This window comes from Perna viridis, chromosome 9 (genome assembly GCF_037379345.1).
Source record: "Perna viridis isolate PV_CMFRI_1.1 ecotype Kerala chromosome 9, ASM3737934v1, whole genome shotgun sequence".
NCBI classification, from domain to species: domain Eukaryota; kingdom Metazoa; phylum Mollusca; class Bivalvia; order Mytilida; family Mytilidae; genus Perna; species Perna viridis.
In genome coordinates, this window is record NC_142453.1 from 3,458,188 (window position 1) to 3,481,949 (window position 23,762).

The 23,762-nt window shown below is 33.1% G+C and overlaps 2 protein-coding genes across 2 annotated transcripts; one reads left to right on the forward strand and one right to left on the reverse strand.

Moving 5' to 3' along the window:
* Positions 1–318: 318 nt before the first annotated feature.
* On the reverse strand, positions 319–20,507 carry LOC148606143 (uncharacterized). The gene is made up of 5 exons (XM_088544117.1): positions 20,374–20,507; positions 17,954–18,091; positions 16,143–16,239; positions 1,604–1,718; positions 319–843 (listed from the first exon to the last, which is right to left on the reverse strand). Exons 1-5 carry the CDS (start codon positions 20,428–20,430, stop codon positions 735–737), a joined length of 516 nt encoding a protein of 171 aa, XP_088400243.1. The 5' UTR covers positions 20,431–20,507; the 3' UTR covers positions 319–734.
* On the forward strand, positions 3,550–14,963 carry LOC148606144 (uncharacterized). Its single transcript, XM_088544116.1, has 3 exons — positions 3,550–5,215; positions 11,339–11,447; positions 12,183–14,963. The coding sequence occupies exons 1-3, from the start codon at positions 4,843–4,845 to the stop codon at positions 12,490–12,492; spliced, it is 792 nt and encodes a 263-aa protein (XP_088400242.1). The 5' UTR covers positions 3,550–4,842; the 3' UTR covers positions 12,493–14,963.
* Positions 20,508–23,762: the final 3,255 nt, after the last annotated feature.

The window sequence follows — 23,762 nt, forward strand, 5'->3', positions numbered from 1 at the left end:
TGTTCATCGTCTGAATATAGCTGAAATATTGCTGCCCGGACATTAAACCCCAAAAATCAATCAATCAATCGTTAAAATCAGTATTTATTCAAAATGTCGCCGAAGATATCTTTATCTCCACTGTATTCCGCAGGTGCCCGATTTTGGCTATGATCCAAGCCTCGTATTAAGGCTGAGTTCTGGACAAAGCTTACGTCCTTTTGACTTCGTGTATGCATTGCCATGGAAGGTAAACAATTACAATATCTACAACAGTGCCTAACAGTTGAGCTACTCTGTGTTAATAACCATATAACATGGAATTCACACACAAACGTATTAATTCGGCATTTTTCATATTGCAAAAAAAAAGAAAATCAAAATTTAAATTCCTGTAAAAGTACGAAGTGTTTTGTTAGTACATAGTGTATAACACTATAATATCGCTGCCTATTTTTAAAATTTCCTCAGGGTCCTGCATTAAATTTTCCGGCAAGCTGCTTAAGAGTCATTTCTTCAAAACCTATACGAAATACGACAGCATATCTGAAACTGAACGGCGGTTGCAGATCGCAAGCGAAATTACCAATACTGCACCAGGACTGATTATACCATTTACACCGATTTTTATGAATAGTCACATATTTTATAAACATCTAATTGAAAAGCTACATGAATAAAGGATAAATGCTTTAAGTATTTTTTTTTAAATTGCTATCATTTTTATTCTTTTTCCCATACAATGTTTTTATTGTTTATTTTAATTTTGCAATAATGGCCTTTGTAAATTCTGGAAGATCTTGTGGTACTCTTGATGTTATCATATTTCCATCCACAACAACAGGCGAATCTTCATAAATGGCGCTTAAAGAAAAAGGTAAACAAAGTCGTCAACATCAATCAATTTTGTATTGCATGGTTACAGCATTAAAAAAGTTTACTTTTTGTTATTTATGTCCGTTTCTTGGACGAAAACGATTATTTTTTGTTCAATAAGACAGTAAAACATCTACTTTGATGTTTGTGGTTTAAGTGCTGTAGTTGTTTAAAGAGATGGTTATAATAAGTATGTAGATCATCTACAATAATGATTCACTTTTGTCATTATGTATATTTCTTGTACCAAAATGATTGCAAGACTCGAATTTTATTTTTTTTTTTAAAAAAAAAACCTCCAATCATGTGAGTTGTTGTGGTTAAATTGTTTTCGTTGTTTAGTCTCTTAAGACAAGAAGAGATGGTCATATTGTTGTACATGGCGCCTTCGGAAATCCACAGATTTAGCTGTCTAAAACTGTGCAAGAAGTACAGTTTGTAATTGTCAGTAAAATATTATCTTTATATAATTTGTTTATGAGTTTAACCTCCAACCAATAGCAGAAATATGTTGCATGCTTTACGAAAAATAATTGGGAACACTTTGAATATATATTATAGCAACAGTGGTGGAACAAAAGGGGTTCTGGGATCGATACCTCAGCATTAGTTTGAAAAATCGTGATCATTGTGAAAATTCTCTCTAAAAAAATTAGTAAATAATAGCCTGAACCTCCCTTTGTTGATAAATCCTAGATCGTCATTGTATGAGTACCGTATTCGGCAATAAAAGCAACTTTGATCTCACCCAGCATTTTCTACGTCATCTTTGCAAGCTATAAAACACGTTGCCCTCTTTCCTTTTATAATTTTTGCTGAAACGAACATCCAAGCCCCATGGCATATTGCCGCTGTTGGTTTACCTGTTTAAGTAAAAAAAGAAATACAATTTTGTAATTTTCATGTCAGTGTATACAACGATCAATCAAAATACCATTTAAGTAGTAGTCTTTGTAAGAATCATGCAAAATCTGTAAAATGTGATATACCTCAAAAAAGGCTACATTTATTTTTGATATTAAGTTGATTATGGGTCTATATTATGAAATGTGTAATTATTTCTTCGAATTTGCCTGCTCTTAAGAGATAATCAACATTCAAAATCTCATAGATTCTATTGTATTTGAGCGTCATTTACAGAGTTATCTCCCTTAATTTTGAAATCTACAGCGCATTATATATAATTTTTATCTCCTTAGAGCACGGGGTATATAAAATACCGACTGTTAATTTCTGTATGGCATTTCAAACAAAATATCAAAAATAAAAATATGTAGGTTTTTCACCCATGAATCACATTTTGCATGATTCTTAACTGGAGTACTACTTAAAATATAAATATTCAAATCGATCGATATAGATTTCTTTCCGAGCGACTGATATATTATTCTAACAATTGTAATCATGAAATCTGCAGAAAAATGACTATCTTTTCGGTAGTATATTCAAACTGAGAACACAACCAAACTCAAATGATGAGATTTTGTCTCCATAGCGTTCAGAAAACATGAGAAAGTAGTGAATGCTTTTGGAGGAATGATACGTTATAATAGCACTAAACATTTTACTTGAGCATTATTTGAGATGATACGTGACTTTTATCGTGTTTTGCCTTACCAGGCCCAAACAAACATTTGAACAGAGAAAAAAATGCAACTTTTGTTTTTCATATATTTGAAAAACATGAAAAGATATGTTTGACGTTTGTTTTCTATATGTTTAGGACGACCACAATGAGAAAAAAAAACAATTTTTTAAAGACTAATACATAAATTTATTTTAAAAAAGTAAATAAAAAAGTAGATGAAAATCATATAGACTGTACATGAAATTTGCACTCTGAAAGAGTCATCGTTCTTGATTCGGCTTCATTTGGTTGATTTCAGTGGGAGATGAATGTATTATTTTCTTAAAAGCACAGATCTGGATGCAGAAAAGATTGTTGTTATGTGAAAGTATAGCATAAGTAGACTGAAAAAGCATCGTTTGTTTGGTGGGTTTTTCTTCCCCATGAATTACTTTACCATTGGCAGTGCCTTAACTTTATATGGACTGGTACTTAAAAAAATACTTATTATTTGTGTAGCAATGATTACGTTCAAAATATGACATTTTTAACATCTTTCCTGTTTCCATAGGGAGATGAACACACAAAATGAAATCTTACATTCTGCGACTTCAAAAGAATTAAAGATGACGACATATAAAAATCTTAATACCAAAACAACCAGCAATAAATTACTACTATGCAGATATTAATAATTAACATAACCACCCGTTATTTTAGACTAATTTGTAGGCCAAAAAAATATGTTTGCGGTTAAATTAAGAAATCTCAACTTTTAAGAGACAACAAAACTAAAACTACAAAGCAGAAACAAAAATATAAAGCTTATTAAAAAAAATGTTGAACATTTAAATGGGATCTGAATATCTTGAAATTTGCATATCAACTTTGTTACTTTGTGTGTATGATTTTAGTTACTTTATGTTCTTTGTTGTGCATGTCTGTTTTCCATGTCTGGTCTATGTCCCTGGATTACATTCTTTTGATTACCGCTATAACCTTGATTACTCTTTAACTTAATAATGACTTCAGTATATTTAACAACATGACCACGCACCCATTTACCCGCGGAAATTAAACGTCCCAGGTAAATCATGTGATTGAATTGGAAATCGATAGTGTTGCTTAAGCCTTGACAAAGCACATGTTTTATTTGTTATTATGACTATTTAAGGAAGTTGAAAAAGGTAAAAAGCTGTGACAGTCGATAATATAAACTTTAAACAGCAATATTTACAAAATAGCACATGATAAACCGCGGTTTAAATTTTTGGATTTTGATAAATGGATATGAACATCTTTGTATGTTTCTGGTTCCGAGCAAGTGTATCAGTAATTGATTAATCTGAAACATTCGCTTGAATGCATCCATAAATAAATATTCATGTGTATGTGCTATGGGAGCAAACAAACGAAAACGTGAATAGTTCTTCTATGCATTCAAAAATTTAATACAGACTATCAACCACGCCTGCTAGGTGCATACCTTAAAAAGCACGTGAGAATAGACTACTCCCGAGAATTCAACAAATAAGAAGAAAATTTATTGGACGGTGTGATAAGAACCTCAATTTTGAAACGGACAATGTGAAAGATAATCTAAGTAAATCCATCATACAGAAGTTATTCCTGGTGCTGCAAGATAACTTTTTCATGACGACAAAGTAATCGAACAGAAAATTTATTACATTTCATAAAAAGGACATAAAACAAGGAAAATAATGGCTGGTGATTTTTTCATCCAATGAATAAACGAAATCGATACTTAACTGTTAGATTCTTCATGAACGGATTTGTCGGAGAGGAAAAGTGATGTAATTTAAGAGCAACATCCAGAGAAATTCAAACTTTAAGGATCGCTTTCAACAAAAGCTGTTACCTTTATTGTGCACAGGTATGAAAAAATTGACTTACAAAACATAATTATACCGACAAACTCCAAATACCAGTATGCAGATATATCGGAAGGTCTGAAAATGCCAGATATAACTAGAAAAATCGGAGAAATCGAACATAGGTGAAACAAACTGATAAACTCTGTAGAAGACAAGGTAAACTGTAGTATGACTGTATATTGTACATCATTAAGACGTGAAATTTCGGCCGTTGGTTTCGTTCTACTTCTTGTGGTGAATCAAAACTCATTGAATAAAGGAAAATGTTGATCACCTGTATTTAGGACGTCAACGCTGGGTTATCATTAGTTCAAACAAATGTTTATCATATATCTGATACCATGACGTATTGAAATTCATAATTTTATCCGTACTAATTTTACATTTAGGAATCTCTGTGAACTTGTTACATGTGACTGCTTTCGTTTTTATGTTGGAGTTTCAGTGATTTCGTCTATAAAAGAAATAACACATTTCATTTTTTCTGCAATAATGTGACATAGATTCCCTTCATTTCTTTTGAACATGAACGATAAAATAGGACACAGAAAAAATACAATCGTCTTTGACGATCTATCAAACGACGTAAAACGAAGTGATGTTAAACATGATGACATTGATAAAAAAGATCAAAAAGAGGCTCGTGCGAGGAAATCTGCGTGCACAAGCTTTTCAGAAAAGAAAAAAAAGAATGAGAAAAAGGCAATACCAAATCAACCTTGCTATGTTACAAAGGTTGTGATCACTGGAGATTTGGGAGTTGGTAAAACATCACTCGTTAATGCCTTGGTAGGGCCGGATAAAATAACATCCATGAAAGGGCAGCGTACCGGACGGGTCAAGACAGAATTTCGAAGAACAAATCATAGCATTAAAATGGATATATGGGACACTGCAGGTAAGAATTTGCATTATGTGCATGGAATGTAAGTCATTGTCACGTGACCTGTATGGTCACTGTCACTGATTTAGTGAGAAAAGTTTTTCACATATAAAACTCATTTCAATTGTCTGTATTTGGAAGAAATAATTCCATTAAAAATATTGATTAGAAAGTTAGAATACGCCATAATTTTTGAACCAAGGTTTTGATTGCAATGTGTGATTTTCAGCTTAATATATTTGGTTTGTGGACTTAAAATAATACAGTTAAAAATATTAATAACGATAAAACTAAAAGATCAAGCATGTAATGTATGTATTCTATATCATCCTTTTCCTGTTCTTTACTTATTTTCCGAAAAAAATCTTTTCTCTGTTGTTCATTATTTAAAAATAAATACAAAAAATACCAGTTTTACATATTGTAAATTTAAATACGTTGTACACGTGTTTCCATGGGTAACCTCTCAACAGCATTAAAAGAATAGCATTAACAATTTTAATAACAAAAATGACACAATTAAAAGATCAAGTAAACACAATGCTCAGAAACATACATGCAACAGTATATATATTATATTGTTATACAAATTCACAAATTAGGAGGCGATCATCAGACATGTCCAAAGGGAACCTTAGAGTCTCCTGCACAAAGAGTATATTTGCTCCTTCAAGGATCATGCGAAGCTCCACACAGCGTCAGACGTTCGTTTCCTCTCTTACTAACCGCGGACAAGCCTTTCTCGGACATTATTGTATAGATAGCAGTGATTTACCGAATGTTCAAAGTGCAAGAAAATCGATAATTCACACTGAGAAATAAATTCTGTAATTTCACTCTCGCACTCTCTCCCGCCAAAACTTCCCAACCCGAATAGCAATCCGCCGTTTTCAAAATATAAAATTCATATTGAAAATAGTAGTGAATAATGGACGAAATCTATATAATAAATAGGATAATCAATTGATTATCGTGAACAACCAAGTTATGATCACTCGTGCCAAGAACGCATAAAGATTTAACTCGTACACTCGTTAAATCTAGGCGTTCTTTGGCACTCGTGTTCATATTTTGCTTATTCACTCTTTCCAACTAATTATCCTATTATTATTCAAATCAAACGTCGTTTGACAATCGGATAACGTCGCGTAAAATCATTCACTTTTCTCGACTCTGCAAGATTCTTACATCTTCTGAGAGGGCTGGGTGCAGCGTCAAAAGTGAATTTCGAACGTCAGACGCTGTTCGGAGCTTGGGATTATACGCCTATGTCTCACCCAGCTTTTAATCCCGTCTCTGCATGCAAATGAGTACAGTACAACATAAACAACTTTCATAATGAGTAGTGTTCATCCCTTATGAATATAAAGGGCAACGTACTAAATTAAGAAACGGCTCTATGATTATAATAAATGGCCAGATTAAACTGACTTAAAGTTATTTATATATTAAGAATCAGGCAGCGTTTGAATATCACTTAATGTAATTAACCATCAGATTGAGAGATACAGAACAGATTTGCAACATCTTTTGACATATTGTGTTATAACCGTATTGAAATGCACAACAAAATAAAAATCAGTTTAAAGATATTCCACAAAATGGGGATTCAAATTCCGCAATCCTCCCTTTCTCTGAGAATGTGATTATTAAACAATTGTATCCACAGTGTTTCCAGTTGCTGACCCGACCAAACTAATGACAATGCAGTGTGGAAATCAATTTTTTCCCCAACTTGCCAATCTGGCTAGAGGAATATTGATCTTGCTAGCCAAATAGAAATTCAACTTGCCAAATTTTTGTTTTTTGTTTTTGTTTTTGTTTTTTGTTTTGTTTTTTGGTATTTTTGGGTTTTTTTTTTTTTTTTTTTTTGGGGGGGGGTAGTTTTATCTAACCTTACATATCGATTATATTTAAAGGAATTTGACAACGTTTGTTTTCACATTACATATAATAAAAGCTTCAATACAAGTCTACATAAATAATCACAGGGAATTTTGCAAGATGTTGCAGTTTATATCAATATCAAAATTCTATTAATATACATGTATCATATTTCATTTCATGCATTGGAGTTCTTTTCAAATTTTGTAACAGTACATAAGTTGATAATTCATAAATGATTCAAATTACTTTAAACTTATAAGTATTTCTGCAAATGGTTATTTAAATAGAACTTAGCATATGTTGAATTTTAACTCAGTAATTTACTAGAAAAGCGAATAGTCTGTTTTTTTTTCATTGGTAGTGAAAATATATTAATTACTTGCAATAATAGTCATTACTGGTGTCAACGGCACATTCTTAATCTGTTAGAGGTTTTGCTTTTTTTCTCGCAAAGCAACCTCAGGAATAGATTGATTGATTGGTTGTTGGGGTTTAACGCCCGAACAGAAATATTCCAACTATATCTAGGCGATCAACATGATGATGAAACGAAATGGGATGGGACACATGGACAACAGGGTCGACAAATTTTGACTGCCACTGGGAATAGGTAGGGTGGGTAGTGTCGGGCAATTTAGCCTCCTGTTGCGGAGCGCAAAGGTTCCTACTCCTATTGAATACCACAGCAAAATTATTTAACGTGCGAGGAATGTGACATATTTCCCAACACGTTGCACCACTATGGTTTGCGATCAGGTTTTCCGTATTATGGCCTGACGACCCCAGCATGTAATATGCCAGGGTTACCCCATTCCACCATCTGGGGAACACAACCCAAAGCAGAGCCCCCCTGGCCCCCGGTCAGGGTTCTGAGCACTTTTTAGTCGCCTTTTACGACAAGCTATAGGCTGCTGCAGACCTATTCTTTTGACACCCGGACACGCATAAGTCACCTCAGGAGTAGAAAATGTCTGGCACCCTAGCATCATGTTTAGCGTTCTCATGCTTTTTTGTGTTTATTTACTAAAGTAACGTGTTTTTGATAACGCTTTACCATATCATCATTTCGACAGAGGTGATAATTTGATGATTGATTTATTTTCCTGGAATTGTTGCAATGAAATGTTTAATAATAAAGTAGTTTAAATTTGATCCGAGTCTGACCGTTTGTAGTCAGAATACTCTAGGGAATCGAAATTCTAGATGAAATCAAAGTCATGTAATACAGATAGGGTCAATGACCAGACAAGGAAAACAGAGAAATAAAAAGAAAGAATCTACCGAACAAAAAAGAAGATAAAATGTCAGCAGAAACAATACATGATGTATGCTACCGAACAAATAAGAAAAGGAAGTCACACAATACTACATAATTTTCAACACAAGGAACACAAATTCACATCTTAACCATTTAAAAAAGACAAAATCACAAGAAAAGTAATACACCTCTCAGAAATATAAGATTAAACTGGAATTCCAACTTCTAACAAAACTAGATTAAACTACGCATTGAATATCAATTCGATAGCGTTAACCATTAAAATAGTCTACCTAAAACTAAAGTCTATTTCGGGTCCTTATAGCCACATATCAGTGTTGGTACTATTTTTATCACGAATGCAACCAAGACAAGGTCATAAATATTTACCTTCTAGTGACGTCACAAATTCAAGGTGATTCAAAAATATTTGAGGGCGTTTAAAACTTTATATATCACCTGATGAAACTATTGACTCATTGTCAATTTATAAATAAAGTTGTCCATTTAAATATACAAGGGTAGCATTCCAAACGTCATACTACTTTGTTGCATTAAGACATAAAGCTACTACAGACACAGACTTCTTTCTTACAGATTTTCTTCACTTAAAATGCATGTATGCCTTCAAAATATTAGTGTATTATGTATTATTCATTTAGTGTATGTATGCAAGTTTATTCTGTTTTTTTTCCTTAATTGGTTTCTAACAAACGTACTCTTGTGTCCGCCGTACTTTCATTCTTCTGTCTATCTTTCTGTGAAATTGGAACGAACATATATCAACATATTTTATTTAAAAGTAACTAACGCAACTGTCCGTCCGTCCATCTATTTGTTCGCCGTCCGTTAGATTTTCCGTTGGCCCGTTTGTCTGTCTGTGATGTTCTAGAATCGTAATCTCTCAATTAATTTTGATGTCAATACATTATTAGCCCAGCATTTCCCTATTCAAGAATAAGAAACCCGATAACTATCAAGACCAAGGCCTGCCATGCTTCCCGTTGTATTATTCATAGCATTTCACATTTTACAATCTGGTTTAAACATGAACTACAACTGATAAATTTTATTTAAAATCAAACTTTTAACATTATGATACATAAAACAAAATGAAATAAATTATTTTATAGGAAGATAACTATTTGATTTTTTTTAGGGGGATATGAAAAAAAAGTCCAACTTGCTTTTTGTACTTTAAAGAATATTTATGCATGTGTTTTGTTTACTACTGATATGGTTTTAAAATACACTATAAAAGCATCAGTGGTCCTTTTCACAAAACATCGTTAGTGTAAAATTAGTCGTAAGTTATGACGTCACAATACTTTCATTTACTATGACGTCATAACTTATGACTAATTTTACACTTACGATTTTTTGTGAAATTGACCAATGGACAATAAGAGATTCTGCTTTTCTTATTGTTTTCTTATGTCCTGTCCATGCCTTCATTTCAAATTTCTTCCTAATTCCCCATTAACTCATACAGTACTTCCCTCAGCAAAAGAAAATAAATTCTAACACGTTTTACAAAGCACGCGTTGAACTTCGTTAAACGCCTGTAGGAAACAAATTTATTAAATAATGAAAAAACGACCACATTTTGACCCGGTCACTCACTGATTGCAGACCGATTACATTTAATCCAGTGACTCGACAAAGCAGTATCTACCTGATCAAGGTCACCATGAATAAGTCATGATATGTACCCTGCTATCCACAATAATATGGAAACTGCAACTTTAGAAACTTTAAGTACATACTAAATATAACATTTGGCTTTTATTCTCTTGTATAATGTATTTTAGTTTCCATTTCCGTGGTTTAAAACTGTCAAAGATACAAGAATATATTTCCCAAAAACATCAAAACTTAAATATCAGTCTTTATAAAAATCAGACAGAAGGTGATTCATGCATGTCAAAAACCCACCGAATTCAGTTTTATTTCTTTTCCAGAAACAATTACTGATTACATAACAAGTCTTAGTTTGTCAATTGGTTGTTGCACTCTTGAGATAAAAATTATATAGATTGTGCATGAAATTGGCATTTTGCAAGAGTTACCGTTCTTGACTGTTCGATTTTAGTGGGAGATAAATGTATGATTTTTTTTCAAAAGTACAGATCTGAATATGGAAAGGACAACTATTACGTAAAAATATAGCATATGTAGATTGAAAAAACATTAAATGTTTGGTGTGTTTTCCATGTTTGTTCGGTGGGTTTTTCTTTGCCGTGAATCACTTTAATATGGACAGTGTCTGAATTTTATATGGACTGGTACTTAAATAACATAAACTCACTCCAAGCTTTAAAAACAACCTTATTTTACAAAACAGGAAGTTGTTGCCCAGAAATTGCCCATTATGACTGAATCTGTGAAAATAACAGCTCAGCCAAATCTGAAATTATTAAGTGAACAACAACCGACTATCATTCTGATCTATATAAGGTGAACAAGTGGTGTATCCTTTCCAACGGAATCGATTTGTCTTGTGCTATCAAACATTTGTTTGCTTTTGTTTAGCCAATTCTTAAAATTCAAGTCCCCAAGCCCATTTATCACAAACCACCCACCAATGCATCTTTTTAAAACTTTGTGGGTCCATCCATGCACAATATCAACCAACAATTGTATCGAAGAGAGTGTCCATCCAAACACCAGGCAGTGGGTGGCACATGACAAGTTTTGTTCTAAAAAAATGTTCATCCATTTGGTTGCTTCAAATCAATATTCTGAGCGATCCATTGTCGATCTAAAACAAATTTTATACCATTTGACATTTGATATATGATATATACATCACACTAGAATAAACAATTCAGTGGGATAAAATTTACCCTGTGCCACCCGTATCATAGAATCTACCAGATTTTTACATGGACAGCCTTTTAACAGTAAACTGTAAAAAACTACTTTGGACAAATTGTCGTTTTGAAATACTTTAATTTCCCTATTAATGTCATCGATGGTGTTTATATTTTCAGGTCAAGAACGTTATCGATCTCTCACAGCCTCCTACTACAGAGGTGCACATGGCTGTCTTGTTTTATATGATGTTACAAATAAAACATCCTACGAAAACATCACGTCATGGTAGGTGTCACATGGTAAAGGCTTTTAAGCTTTAAAAAAACTTCAAATGCGTAATTCAACAAATGGCCAAAACGGGGGAAACAGGAAACAGAGGTGTTTATAAAATCTGTGAGAACAATATTTCGATCGATACTGAAATCACTTAAGTCGAATGAAAAAAATGCAGAACAAAACACATACGTATTCAAACCTGAAAGGACAGCTCTTAATCCAAAAACGAGAAACATGCAGTTTAGGTAGGACCAGCGTTAGTTTTTTTTTAATTTTTGTTTGTTGTTTGTTTGGTTGTTTTGTTTTGTTTTGTTTTGTTTTGTTTTGTTATGTTGTTGTTGTTGTTTTTGTTGTTTTTGTTTTTTTTTGTTTTTGTTTTTGTTTTTGTTTTGTTTTTTTTTTAACAATGCATTTTGAATTACTCGTCAATCTCTTTTCTAATACCAAAGTCAATGACTCGTCGGCTTCGAACAATCAACACTAAATGACTCAAATAGATGCTATCGAAAAGAGAATACACGTGAAAGTCTTTGTTTATTCCACGCTTAGGTACGGTACCTAATGTTTCAACTTTAAAGATATTTAAAATTTTGTATAGAACTTATTTATACGTCTTGAAACAAAATATTACTGTATTATTTTGCTTTCAAAACTTAGATAATATCAGAAGTTTCATATTTTTGCGTTCAGTGAATATTTTCAAGACAAAAATAAATAAATTTTGATATTTGATTCTTCTGCAAGGTTAACAGATCTGAAACAGTACACAGCGAACCCCGATCAAATTGCAACAATAGTTGTTGGCACAAGATGCCATGCAAAGATCAGAGAAGTGCCGAAAGAAAAAGCGGAGACATTTGCATACCATATAGGATTTCCGTACATGGAAGTGAGTTCCGAAGAAGATATTAACGTTCGGGAAGTCTTTGACTTGTTAGCCGAAAACATGATACAAACGTTCAAACGACACCCCTCTATAATAATAGACCCACCCGTTACAACAAAACTAACTGAAAATGAACAGAAAAAAAAATTCTCTTTGTGTTCCTGCTGATGAAAAATGTGCGTCTCAAAATTTCATGGCGTGTCTTGTCAAGTACAAAGCCGTTAATAAGCTATGCCTAACCTCGATCAATAGGCCTTTCTAGCATAATATGGAACGCCTTTTAAGTATAGACTTTATTCTGTTACGTCATATTCAAGTGTCTACTTATTGAAAAACCAAATACGACTGTAGGTACAAAATGTAATGTTTAGACTGATATCATCTGCTGTGACTCATGATTCGATTACATATGCAAAACAGCACGATTAAAAAACAAGAAACACTACATGAAAATATGTAATTAATACGGAATAAAATCAATGTCACAGCTAACGATACCAAATAACCTGTTTTATATGACAAGGACGTCGTTCTGCTCCGTGCAAATTCAAACTGCTAGGTAAATCTTGTTATCTTATAAGAAATACATTACAGTGATAAACTACTGTGACAATAGAAACTTTAACTTCAGTCTAGACATGTTTAGAATATTTTTAGAATATTTTTTTTTAATTATTACATTTTTATTGCGTGCATGTACAAATCCTGGTAGACATATATTGAAGTAATAATTAATAACGTAAGTAGCGTCATTAGCATTAAACTCTTATTATGTTTTATACTATATAATAATGGCTATGTATCTTTTTACCATTTTATTTTAGTCTCCCTCATATCAAATTGTTTGATCTCTACGAAGTGTACATATCTCCACAGGAACATTTTAGAACTTTTTTATTGTTATGCGAAAGTAAAATATCAGTTGTCATACATCTGAGCTGTTTTAACATGTTTTAGCAAATAGGAATGCTGTGTAAATAAAATAAAGGGTAATAAAAAAATTAAGAATTAATCAAATCTAGGCAATAGTAAAAAAGAAAGTCCATAAAGCATCACATTTTTTTTTCAGAACCATCTTTCGATACCCCACTTCTCAAATAAACCACTCCCAATTCTCAATTGATCAACCATTTCTCAGACTCACCATTCCCAATTATTGATCAGCCATTTCACAGACCCACAATTCCCAATTATCGATTAACCATTTCTCAGACACACAATTCCCAATTATTTATCGACCACTTCTCAGACACACCATTCCCAATAATTGATCGAACACTTCTCAGACTCACCATTTCCAATCATTGATCATCCACTTCTCAGACTCACCGTTCCAAATTATTGACCAACCACTTCTCAGACTCACCATTCCAAATTATTGATCAACCAAATTTCAGACAGGGATAGTTATGTTACCAGTATCCTTACTGAATCTTGAAACAGTTTACTCACCAGTCAGAGAAAATGAATTAAGACGCAATTAATAATAAACTGTTACAATTATAAATGAATTCACCAAATCAACTATTGTGAACATATTGTGGGAGAATTGTTTTAGTTGAAAGTGTAAACCGTACTAACATTGTGTAAACTTCTTTAGAATACACAACTCTCGGTTCACGATATACAACTCTCAGTTTACAATACACAACTCTTGGTTTATAATACACAACTTCCGGTTTACGATACACAACTCTCAGTTTACGACACACCAAAATGTGGACGTATCACATTTTACGACATACTATTCCTACTTGACGTAACCCCGTCCTAAATTTACAGACAACACTTCAAATTTTGGTATATGTCTTTCTAAATTTACGATAGATTATTCCCTAACTGTTCACATTTTCTAAGACACTACAATTTCCATCTTTGATACGCAACTTTACAGAACTATCATTTCCCATTCAAGATGCAGCTATCCCCATATAAACTATTCCCTATTATTGATAAACCATTTCTCAGACACATAATTCTTTATTACTGATCAAACATTTCTTAGATTACACTACTCGAGCATGATACATTTGTTAAGGAAAGGTATGATCAAAAGAAAAAAGCTCGAAGACAGAAAACGTTAAAGTGTAAACGTGCAGAGAGAATAAGATTGTGAGAGCATGAATGAAAATAAGACAGAAACGCATCGGTAAAAGCATGAATGGATGTTAGACAGAAATACATCGGTAAGAGAATGAATGAAAATGGGACAGAAACGCATCGGTAAGAGCATGAATGAAAATGAGACAGAAACGCATCGGTAAGAGCATGAATAAAAATGAGACCGAAACGCATCGGTAAGAGCATGAATGGAAGCGAGACAGAAATGCATCGGTAAGAGCATGAATAGATGCGAGACAGAAATGCATCAGTAAGAGCAAGAATGGATGCGAGACAGAAATGCATCGGTAAGAGCATGAATGGATGTAAGACAGGAACACATCAGTAAATGATGAGAGACGATGATGAAAATTGTGTCTATGTGACAGTGGAGATGTGCGCATTTAAAGTTATACAGACTGTTGTTTATTTATCCTTTTATCGACATTTTATTTGATGTAGATACATTCAATTAAAAGTGGATAATACTGTAACAGTAAAGCTACTTTATCATATTAAATTGGTAGAACATCAAAAAACGACTTTTCTTTCATTATTCCACTGGGCATATTTGGCAAAGTACGGCCGCAGAAAAAAAACATGAAAATACACCTCGTATCAAATTTGCAGATTTCGGTATGCTGTACACGTTTTCAAGGAATAACCTTTCATCAGCAGCATTATAGCCGAATATACAGGAAGATCTAAATCTGAAACTATATAGCAAACAAGAAATAATCTAAACCAAAAGTATCGAATCAGGAAGCCAAATCCAGCACAGAGCAGTTTTACTTAGTGCAATACTAGGAATGAAACTTAATGATTTAGGATTTTGAATTTGTAATACTACAAATTTTGTTCAATTATCTACGACATTAATTGGGTCAAACAAGTCTTACTCCTGGGTTAGTGAATGTCCTCGTGGACATATAATTACCAGCAGTTGTATTGACCCAGTGGTTGCTTAACACGAAAGCACTCATATTGATATTCCAAATAACTTAAAATATTTATACGGTAGAGAAAACATTTTCAATTATCAAGGAAAATGAGTAACGATTGACTTCACGTGGAATGCATCAAAAGCATGACGATTTAATTTCATCTTCATGATCTAATCAAGCCTTGTTTATGTTAGACACGGATTTTGGTTGTTTTACACCAAAGTCAATCTATATCTATAGGGTCGTTTAATTTTCTGACTGTTATCAAGGTTAAGCTTGCTAAGTAAATTCTATTTTCTTGTATACCTAAGATATAGAACTTTAAACATTATGCAATTTTTCTATTTAAATGGTCAGGGTGTCCTATAACTGGGTGTTCCATTATACGTTTCAAGTACCAAATTGACCACAACAAATTTCATTGGCTTAACGACATAGAATCTCTATTTAAACTTGTATCATTACTTGTTAAGGGACTCCCATCGTGAGCAGACGTGTTTTTTTTTTGTAAACTACTTGTACTTTATATTTCTGTTTATACTTTGGAAAATAACAGCATTTGGATTTATTTGATATTGCATAGGACAGTCGACTAAACGCAGTGAGCTAGAATTCCCTGTTCTCGATAGCCGAACTCAAAGCCCAATATCGCATTTATTGGCTTCAAGCCCCAGAGTTTCTCGGCGAAAAGAGTCACCCTGATTAACGACGCAGACTCGTCATAAAGCGTTAAAATTCAGAAAGCGTCAGAAATCGTAAAATTTATCTACCTACCTGCTTCATAAACATTCCTAACCAAGTCTAGAAAACGTTTGTCTCTTCTCCAGTAGTCAGGTGCAAATCCCCCAGGGATAATTAAACCAGCTAATTCCTAAATTAATGATACGAAGTGAATTATATTTTGTCGACATTTTGTGGTGCTGAAATATTTTTTTTTCAGTTAAGTCATTTAAAAGCAAGGTAAGGAAGCTTCAAGAACTATTATCTGTAAACATCAAAAATAGTTCTACATCGGCATCACGAATTTACAGATCATCAAACACATAATGAATGTATCACCAATATATGCTATCGCCGTAGATTTCCTCTCATTGTAATACGGATGTGACATGTGTGACTAGCTCGTTGAGTGTTTTAAAGCACCGTGTTGTATGTCTTTTTTGGATGGCTGTCTGTTCTCATAACGGTATTTTACGTTTCCGGAAATTCGGGGGGTCTGTACCGATTTCCGGATAGAATTTAGGTTGAGTTTTGTACCTGCCGGTATATAGCAGACGTATATATTTCGTTGTTTACTTGTTTGTGTAAAAACATAATAGAAGCTAAAATTTGTCGTTTAGCTTTCCGTTCGTTTGTATCCTACATAAATGTTCACCATCGATAGAAGGGTACAAAAACCGATACAAACTCAGCTGGACATGTTGTTTCTGCATCTATTTCGTGTTCTTTGTCCACACTGCAATCAGCGTAGTTTTTTCTTAATTTGCAAATCAAACATGGAGATTCGTTATATACATAGGAATTTATGTATATTTATGGATGTCACCTTTTTGGGGAGAGGAATTTGTACAAGTATTCGACATTTGTTTTCCAATCCCATTCAGTTCTTTATATATTCATCTGTACTTATGTAATATTTCTGAATATTTTTTACACTAAAAACATCGTCTGGAATGTGTCTTACCCCTTTCAATCCACTTATAATTGGCAATAGTAAGGGATTTGTGAAAGCTAGTAACTTTATAACATTCGTGACATTAAGAGATGGGACTTATGTCACAAAGAAACCTAAGTGAAAACGAAAGTATTTTTTTGTAAAAGAAATAAATATATATATATACATATGGAACGCCTAAACTGTCTCATGAGATACACATTTGTTTACGTGTTGTCAATTTTATATTACTTGCTGTGGTTTAATAATTACATGTGGTCATTTTGTATTTACGTTATGTAGGAACATTTTTACATTATGTCGTTTTGTCTTTACGTTCTGTTATTTCGTCTTTACGTTCTGTACTTTTGTCTTTACGTTCTGTCGTTTTATGATTACATTATGTCATTATATATTTACGTTATGTGGATTTATCTTTACGTGCAGTGGTTTTCTTATACCGTGAGGTCGTTTCATCTTTACGTAGTCAGAATATATATTTTTTTTAATTCCAAAAACATGGGAATTTCGACTCCCGCGAAATAATGTAATCGTAAAACGACAGAACGCAAAGACAAAAGTGCAGAACGTAAAGACAAAACGACATAATGTAAAGATGTTCCTACATAACGTAAATACAAAATGACCACATGTAATTATAAAACCACAGCAAGTAATATAAAATTGACAACACGTAAACAAATGTGTATCTCATCAGACAGTTTAGGCGTTCCATATATATATATATATATCCCCTTCTCAATGATACCTCTAAAACCGATTAACAACAAAAGAGTAATTAACCCTAGAAACACACAAACTTTATTTGACTAGCCATATACAAAATTAATTGTAATGACCATTCAGTTTCCGAAAAAAAAAATTTCAAACATCCTAAAAATAAAAAATATTAACATGTCCAAATACGTACCTCATGTCTGACGTCATCAATGCCTTCCGCAGCTTTACACGGGTAGCCATGTTTGGAATTGTATGTTTTCCCTTTCTCGGGACCTATCGTAAAAGTCTCATACCCTTCTTCTCTTAGTCGGTAGTAAGGATACCACAGCTGTAACGATGGGGTTACATTATGTACAACTTCTTTTTATTTCGAATTTGAAACAAGTAAATTCAAAAGCAATGTCATAAAGACAGATGAAGAATTTCAAAAGCCACCGGACAGATAAAAGGCAAAATGAAAATATTAATATTAATATTAATAAGTACCAAGAAGACTAAACCGGATTCCACAAAAAGGAGCATATATTTTTGTTCTATTTTTTTTTTTTTTTCTTTTTTTTTTTTTGTTAAAATTTCATTAAGATAATTTGGTAAGTGGCCTTGAAAAATTAATCATAAACTGTAAACAGTTCTTATGGACTTACAAAGGGGTTACATTAAAGGCAACGGAGAATCCCGGTTGTGATTCACGCCCGGATTTTTTCAGATACTTGACCATTTTTCACACTATAATAACTTTGAAATGGTGGAATATTGATAGAGAGGACGAAGTCCGCATATCGGTTATCATAACGAATTTATTCCTTGACCTTACAGAGAGGCAGATAGTTAACCTGTAATACCGAGTTAGGATCTTTGCTAGTTTCGTACCTTTAACAAAAACAGAATGTTTATCCGTTTATAGCTCATCTAAAAGTGTTGCTTAATTATGAAGATAAATAAATCATAGTTAAAGTAAAATGTAAAAGGCTTAAATATTTTTAAAAATACCAATATTAATGTTAAACTTCATCCTCTTACAGTTTACACCAGTATCATATTAAAAACACTTTATCTTGAACTTGATAAGTACACATTTTATCAACTAATTACATGAACATTTACACCATAAACTTAAAAGTGTTGAAGTAAACTAAATGAAATGTGTCTTTGTCTTTGATTTTTACAACCTAAAACTGTGACACTTGCAAAACCAGTTACGGGCCGTGTTAGGCTTCTTACCATTACATTTACGCCTCTGGAACACGGTTATGTCGCTACAAAAGTATTATGGTCATCATCTTGAACTTGTGGATCGTTCTGGAAGACCATCTGTACCATACGAACCAATTTGTTTACAGTCATATTTTCCTCTCTTGCTACCCTGACGCGACATTTCATTAGGAGCTCGACGCAGGCCGACTCTGCTTACCCTACCGTGGCACCTAGTCAAAGCTCCACGTTTTCAGTGGAGGCTGTGGTTGCTCATTTAATTTTGTTTCTATGTGTATGTAATTTAGGTCATTTCATTTTCTTCTGTGTCTGTGTCTATATTACTTTTGTCTAGTCGTTATCCATGGTTTACCGTTCGAATCCTGGTTCCCTTGGTTTCATTTTGCTTCATTGTGAGTCGTGAGACCTCTTCCTATAGCTCCACCAAGAACATGAAGTATGTTAAAGGACGTACATATTATTCTAGCTAAAATTAAATTTGTTCACTAATCACTGTCTAGTAAAATTGTTTGATTCATGTTTCCATTGTTAATAATATGAGGCAGCTGTAACAAAGAAGACGATATTTAAAATTCTTCTTGTTACTGTTTCCCCACATGTCGCTTTTTCTAGACATATTGATAGTTTTTTTGTCACTTCTTGAGGCTTCATGACACTTCTTGTCGCTTATAAATGAGACCGATATATTTTGGATTTTCTGGCTCAAGACTGAAAGGCCTACTATTATGGCATGTCGGAAACGAAAAAAAGTATCTGAATAGACCCTTTTGTGGTAAGTTGGTGAGCATGCTAAATATATACTTCCGCGAGGTAGGGCTTGGGTAGAACTAAAGAATTTTCCTCGCGGAAGTGTATATATTGAGCATACTCTACCCCAACCTTAGCACAAAAGGGTCTATTTAAATAATTTTTGAAGACCATAAAATAAACGCTTTATAGTGAGGAAGATACGAAAATATCGAACTTTGTATGGGAAGCTCCAAAATACGTGACTTTCTGTCCGACCACAAGCATCAATATCTTGATTTAAATGACTTTGGTCAGACTGAAATCAGGCTCTCGGTGCTTCGAAGCTTGACTTAATTTCGCATTACCGTTATGAGGACTTCGTCCTCTAGAGCTGTTATTGATTATCAAGTTCCAAACCACAATGTTAACTAGAACTATATATGAAAGATATCTGAAGGAGCGGCTTGACAAATTTTTTATATTTCAGACCGGGTGTAAATTTCATTTTGATTTTTTTTATGTTTTCTCGGGTTCGTTATTTAGGACGCTGATGGTGAAATATGCCGGCTTCATCCTAAGACCTAACACGAGTTTTGACCATATATTTAAATGGTGCTACAAGAAACTACAACTGAGGGTACAACGTTCATTTGGACACACATTTCTTACCTCTAGGTCTTCATAATTAAACTCCACCAGAATTCCAATTTTCTTCTGTGTTGACATGTTCCTTCGTTTTGGTTTCCTCGATTGAATGGTGTGTAATAAGGGAGATAACTCAATTTCAAATGGCTAAAATACTTGTTGAACAGGCTTTTTTATTGCAGCTTACCAAAATATTGCACTTACAGTGTAAGTCTCTTGTTTGTGTTCTTATATTTTAATCTTGTTTTCGTTTGTTTGTTCTGTTTTGTTTGTGCGTAGTTTTTACCCTCGCTCCATAAGAGATGGGATATACTCCGTCATTCGACCATTCTCTCATTCCGCAACACATTTTTCTGGAACTGTCATTATACAGATTTTTCAATGTTTTTTTGAGGGATTGCTTAAATATTTGGTATATTGCTTTTGCGTGGTGACTTGTACCGTCACGGTGTCTCTCCCTTTTTTTGTTTGTTTGTTTGTTTGTTTGTTTGTTTTGGTTTTTTTTTTTTCGATTCCTGTTAACAGAGACCTATAATTAAATTAATTATGCTGTTCAAGGGTTGACACTGCCTTTCGTCACTAGAGCTATCTGATAGACAAATTGGATAGTCTTCAAAATCATTTCGTGGTCCTATCTGTAGGACTTATAAAATTTAAAAAAAATAATTTAGGTACCTCAAAGGAGTGCCGGTTAAAATTTCATGGTAGTCCTCTCTAAAATTTGGTAGGCACAGGACTACCGGACCACTGTTAGTATCAAACCCTGCTGTTAATCGATCGACTTAGGAAATGTTTTTGGTGATGCATACTGGATATTTTACAAACTGATTAATTAAACATGTAATTATTTACAGGGTTACATATACATGTATTATATATTGCTTTTGCTTGATAATTCAACAAATACTGTATCTCCTCTTTCCAGGTGAGCACGCTATCCTGAGATCATCGCGGCAGTTAAATAATGAAAAGAAGATTTTGAATTTGATTTTAATGTATATATGCAGCATTAGATGAAAATAAGAATCTATCAAAAAAGAACAAAAAAACATTCAGTATACATAAAAATATACAAAATTAACCTTTTACCAAATAAATGCAATAAATATTTTTTTTAACATCCATGCAACTTTTGTACGAAATGGAGTTTTTCATGCTTTCTGTTATACTATAAATATTGTTGGTAAGCTAACACAAACTCTGTCCATCTCCACTTCACGGGGACACAAGTTTTTTTTACTTATAAACACCCCACAGTATTTGCCTTCGATACAAGATGCCCAACCTTCATTATATTTTGATTTAATTATTTAATACGGGCAAATTATGTTGAAGCACCAAAGTAGAAGGACAATTCAGAAAAATTCAAGTACTAAACGTGAAAACATGGAACAGATACGATCTACAAACACAATGTTGATAACAGAATTAAATATGATTAAATAAAAAACAGAAGATAAGGCAAGCAAACCAACACATTTCCGATAAGACGTAAAACTCTATCTGAAGATAATAAAGTAGCAACATTATATCAGTCTATTTCACGTGGTCTGTGTGATGACCACCGTAAAATTTCTGTAATTACGAAGTAACTGCAATATCGCTCTATGAACATTTAAAATTCCATGCTGAATTCACTATCCTTCCGAGCATATATATACCCAGCGTTTGAAAAGGAGGGATGCCAGCCGGGGTTCCTCAGAAAAAGGAAAAACTAGGACATTATTTGCCATTTATGTCAATTTTAGTTTAGTTTATAACAATTTTATTTGCTCAACTAGAACAAATGGGATATGTCACAAGTTAGTCAAACTTAATAAGTCTTCTCCCAAATTTTACACATGAAATGACAATTTTTTCCATAAAAAGGAGGGTTACCAACCCATTGTACCCTCTCCCTGGATCCGCCACCGTTTTCCATATGCGAAATGCCGTACTTTCGTATAAAGTTTCATCAAAAACCATTGATGAGAATAACCAGAGAATGACTTACAAAATGTGAAGCCAGGGCGATTCTATTATATCCCCTTTCTTCATATGCAGAGAGGCAAAAATTGAACACACACACACACACTAACATCAGATATCACAGTACGATTACACTTTGATAATACAAATGAAGTACGAAAATGCCTATATCACCACCTACAATTACTCAAGAAAAACAACTTGTCTTAACTTGACTATTTATTTATGAAGTAAATAAAGTCAAAATATGCCTATGTATAAAACTACTTAACTAATAAAGAGAACAAATACTGAAATTAGTGCTTTTAGTCTCTTCTACAAAAATAGCAAACGTTACCCTCTTACCATGAACACAATTTTAAAATGCTATTGTATAGCACCCAACACTTACCAAAGCGTGAAATTTCCGAAGACTAGTATTGCATCAATGCAATAACTTCTCATATTGCACGAGGACAATAATTTATCATATTCTACAACTGCAAAACAATCTTTAAATGAATAATCAACATCAAAGAGCCGTTTTTAATTTGATTGTATATTTTACAGTTATTTTTATGATACAAGTTTTCTGTCAAGATCTTGGATCGACCTTTTTTCTGATGGAATGTAAACATTCATCATCAACTTTAAAAAGAACTTTGACAGTCTTTGACGGAAAATTTATTGAATCCATAATACTGCAAAATTTTCCGTCTTTGATTGAAAGTTATCAATTAAAAGCCTTTTCCCTTCACCCCAAAAAAAAAGAACAAATGTGTTTTCAGTCAGAAATGCAATTTCGTCACGTGACCTTAATCGTGTAAACGGGAGAGTGATCTACGGAACTTAAAGATTTTAGCGGAAAGCAAAAGAATGCAATCCAAGAAAAAAAGACTGACACAAATAACAATGAACGAAAAAAGGTTTCGCGTACTGTTCGGAGCGGGGTTAAACACCGCAAATGACTTTTTTTTACTTTAATGCAAACATTTAAAATCTTATTGGCTTTTTCTTTGAAGACAATTTACAAATAACATACATGACAAAATTTTAAATAAAATATGTGATTTATAATAATCCATTAATAAACATATTTAAAACTGTACACAACATTTTAAAGATTTCACTTTCAGAAACCCAGTACAATTGTTATATAAAGGAATCTTTGGCTAATTTAAAACAAGTATTATATGTATTACACAAAACACTTGAAATAATCCGGTACAAATGAGACATCCAAAAATATTTCTTTGAGAAACTAAACTTTGCAATAAACCCATTAGTGTTAACTGCATATCAGTCCATGAGCATATATTTCAGCCAGGTAGAACTTGGGGTCTTTCCTGGCAGAAGACTGTGTTCATTAGCATGATTACTGACAACTTTGCAATTAACACGAGAAGGTCTGTTGGTGAATGTAAAAGTTGTAAATGTATATATACGAAGTGAAACGTATGACATAG

What these genes read in the sequence shown, in the direction of transcription:
- LOC148606144 (XM_088544116.1), top strand. Translation starts at nt 4,843, where the DNA reads ATGAACGATAAAATAGGACACAGAAAAAATACAATCGTCTTTGACGAT. An exon ending in GGATATATGGGACACTGCAG is followed by an intron (nt 5,216 to 11,338) that starts GTAAGAATTTGC and finishes TTATATTTTCAG; the next exon opens with GTCAAGAACGTTATCGATCT. An exon ending in TACGAAAACATCACGTCATG is followed by an intron (nt 11,448 to 12,182) that starts GTAGGTGTCACA and finishes TTCTTCTGCAAG; the next exon opens with GTTAACAGATCTGAAACAGT.
- LOC148606143 (XM_088544117.1), bottom strand. Translation starts at nt 20,430, where the DNA reads ATGTCAACACAGAAGAAAATTGGAATTCTGGTGGAGTTTAATTATGAA. An exon ending in TTGATGACGTCAGACATGAG is followed by an intron (nt 16,240 to 17,953) that starts GTACGTATTTGG and finishes TCATTAATTTAG; the next exon opens with GAATTAGCTGGTTTAATTAT. An exon ending in TAGGAATGTTTATGAAGCAG is followed by an intron (nt 1,719 to 16,142) that starts GTAGGTAGATAA and finishes TTACTTAAACAG; the next exon opens with GTAAACCAACAGCGGCAATA.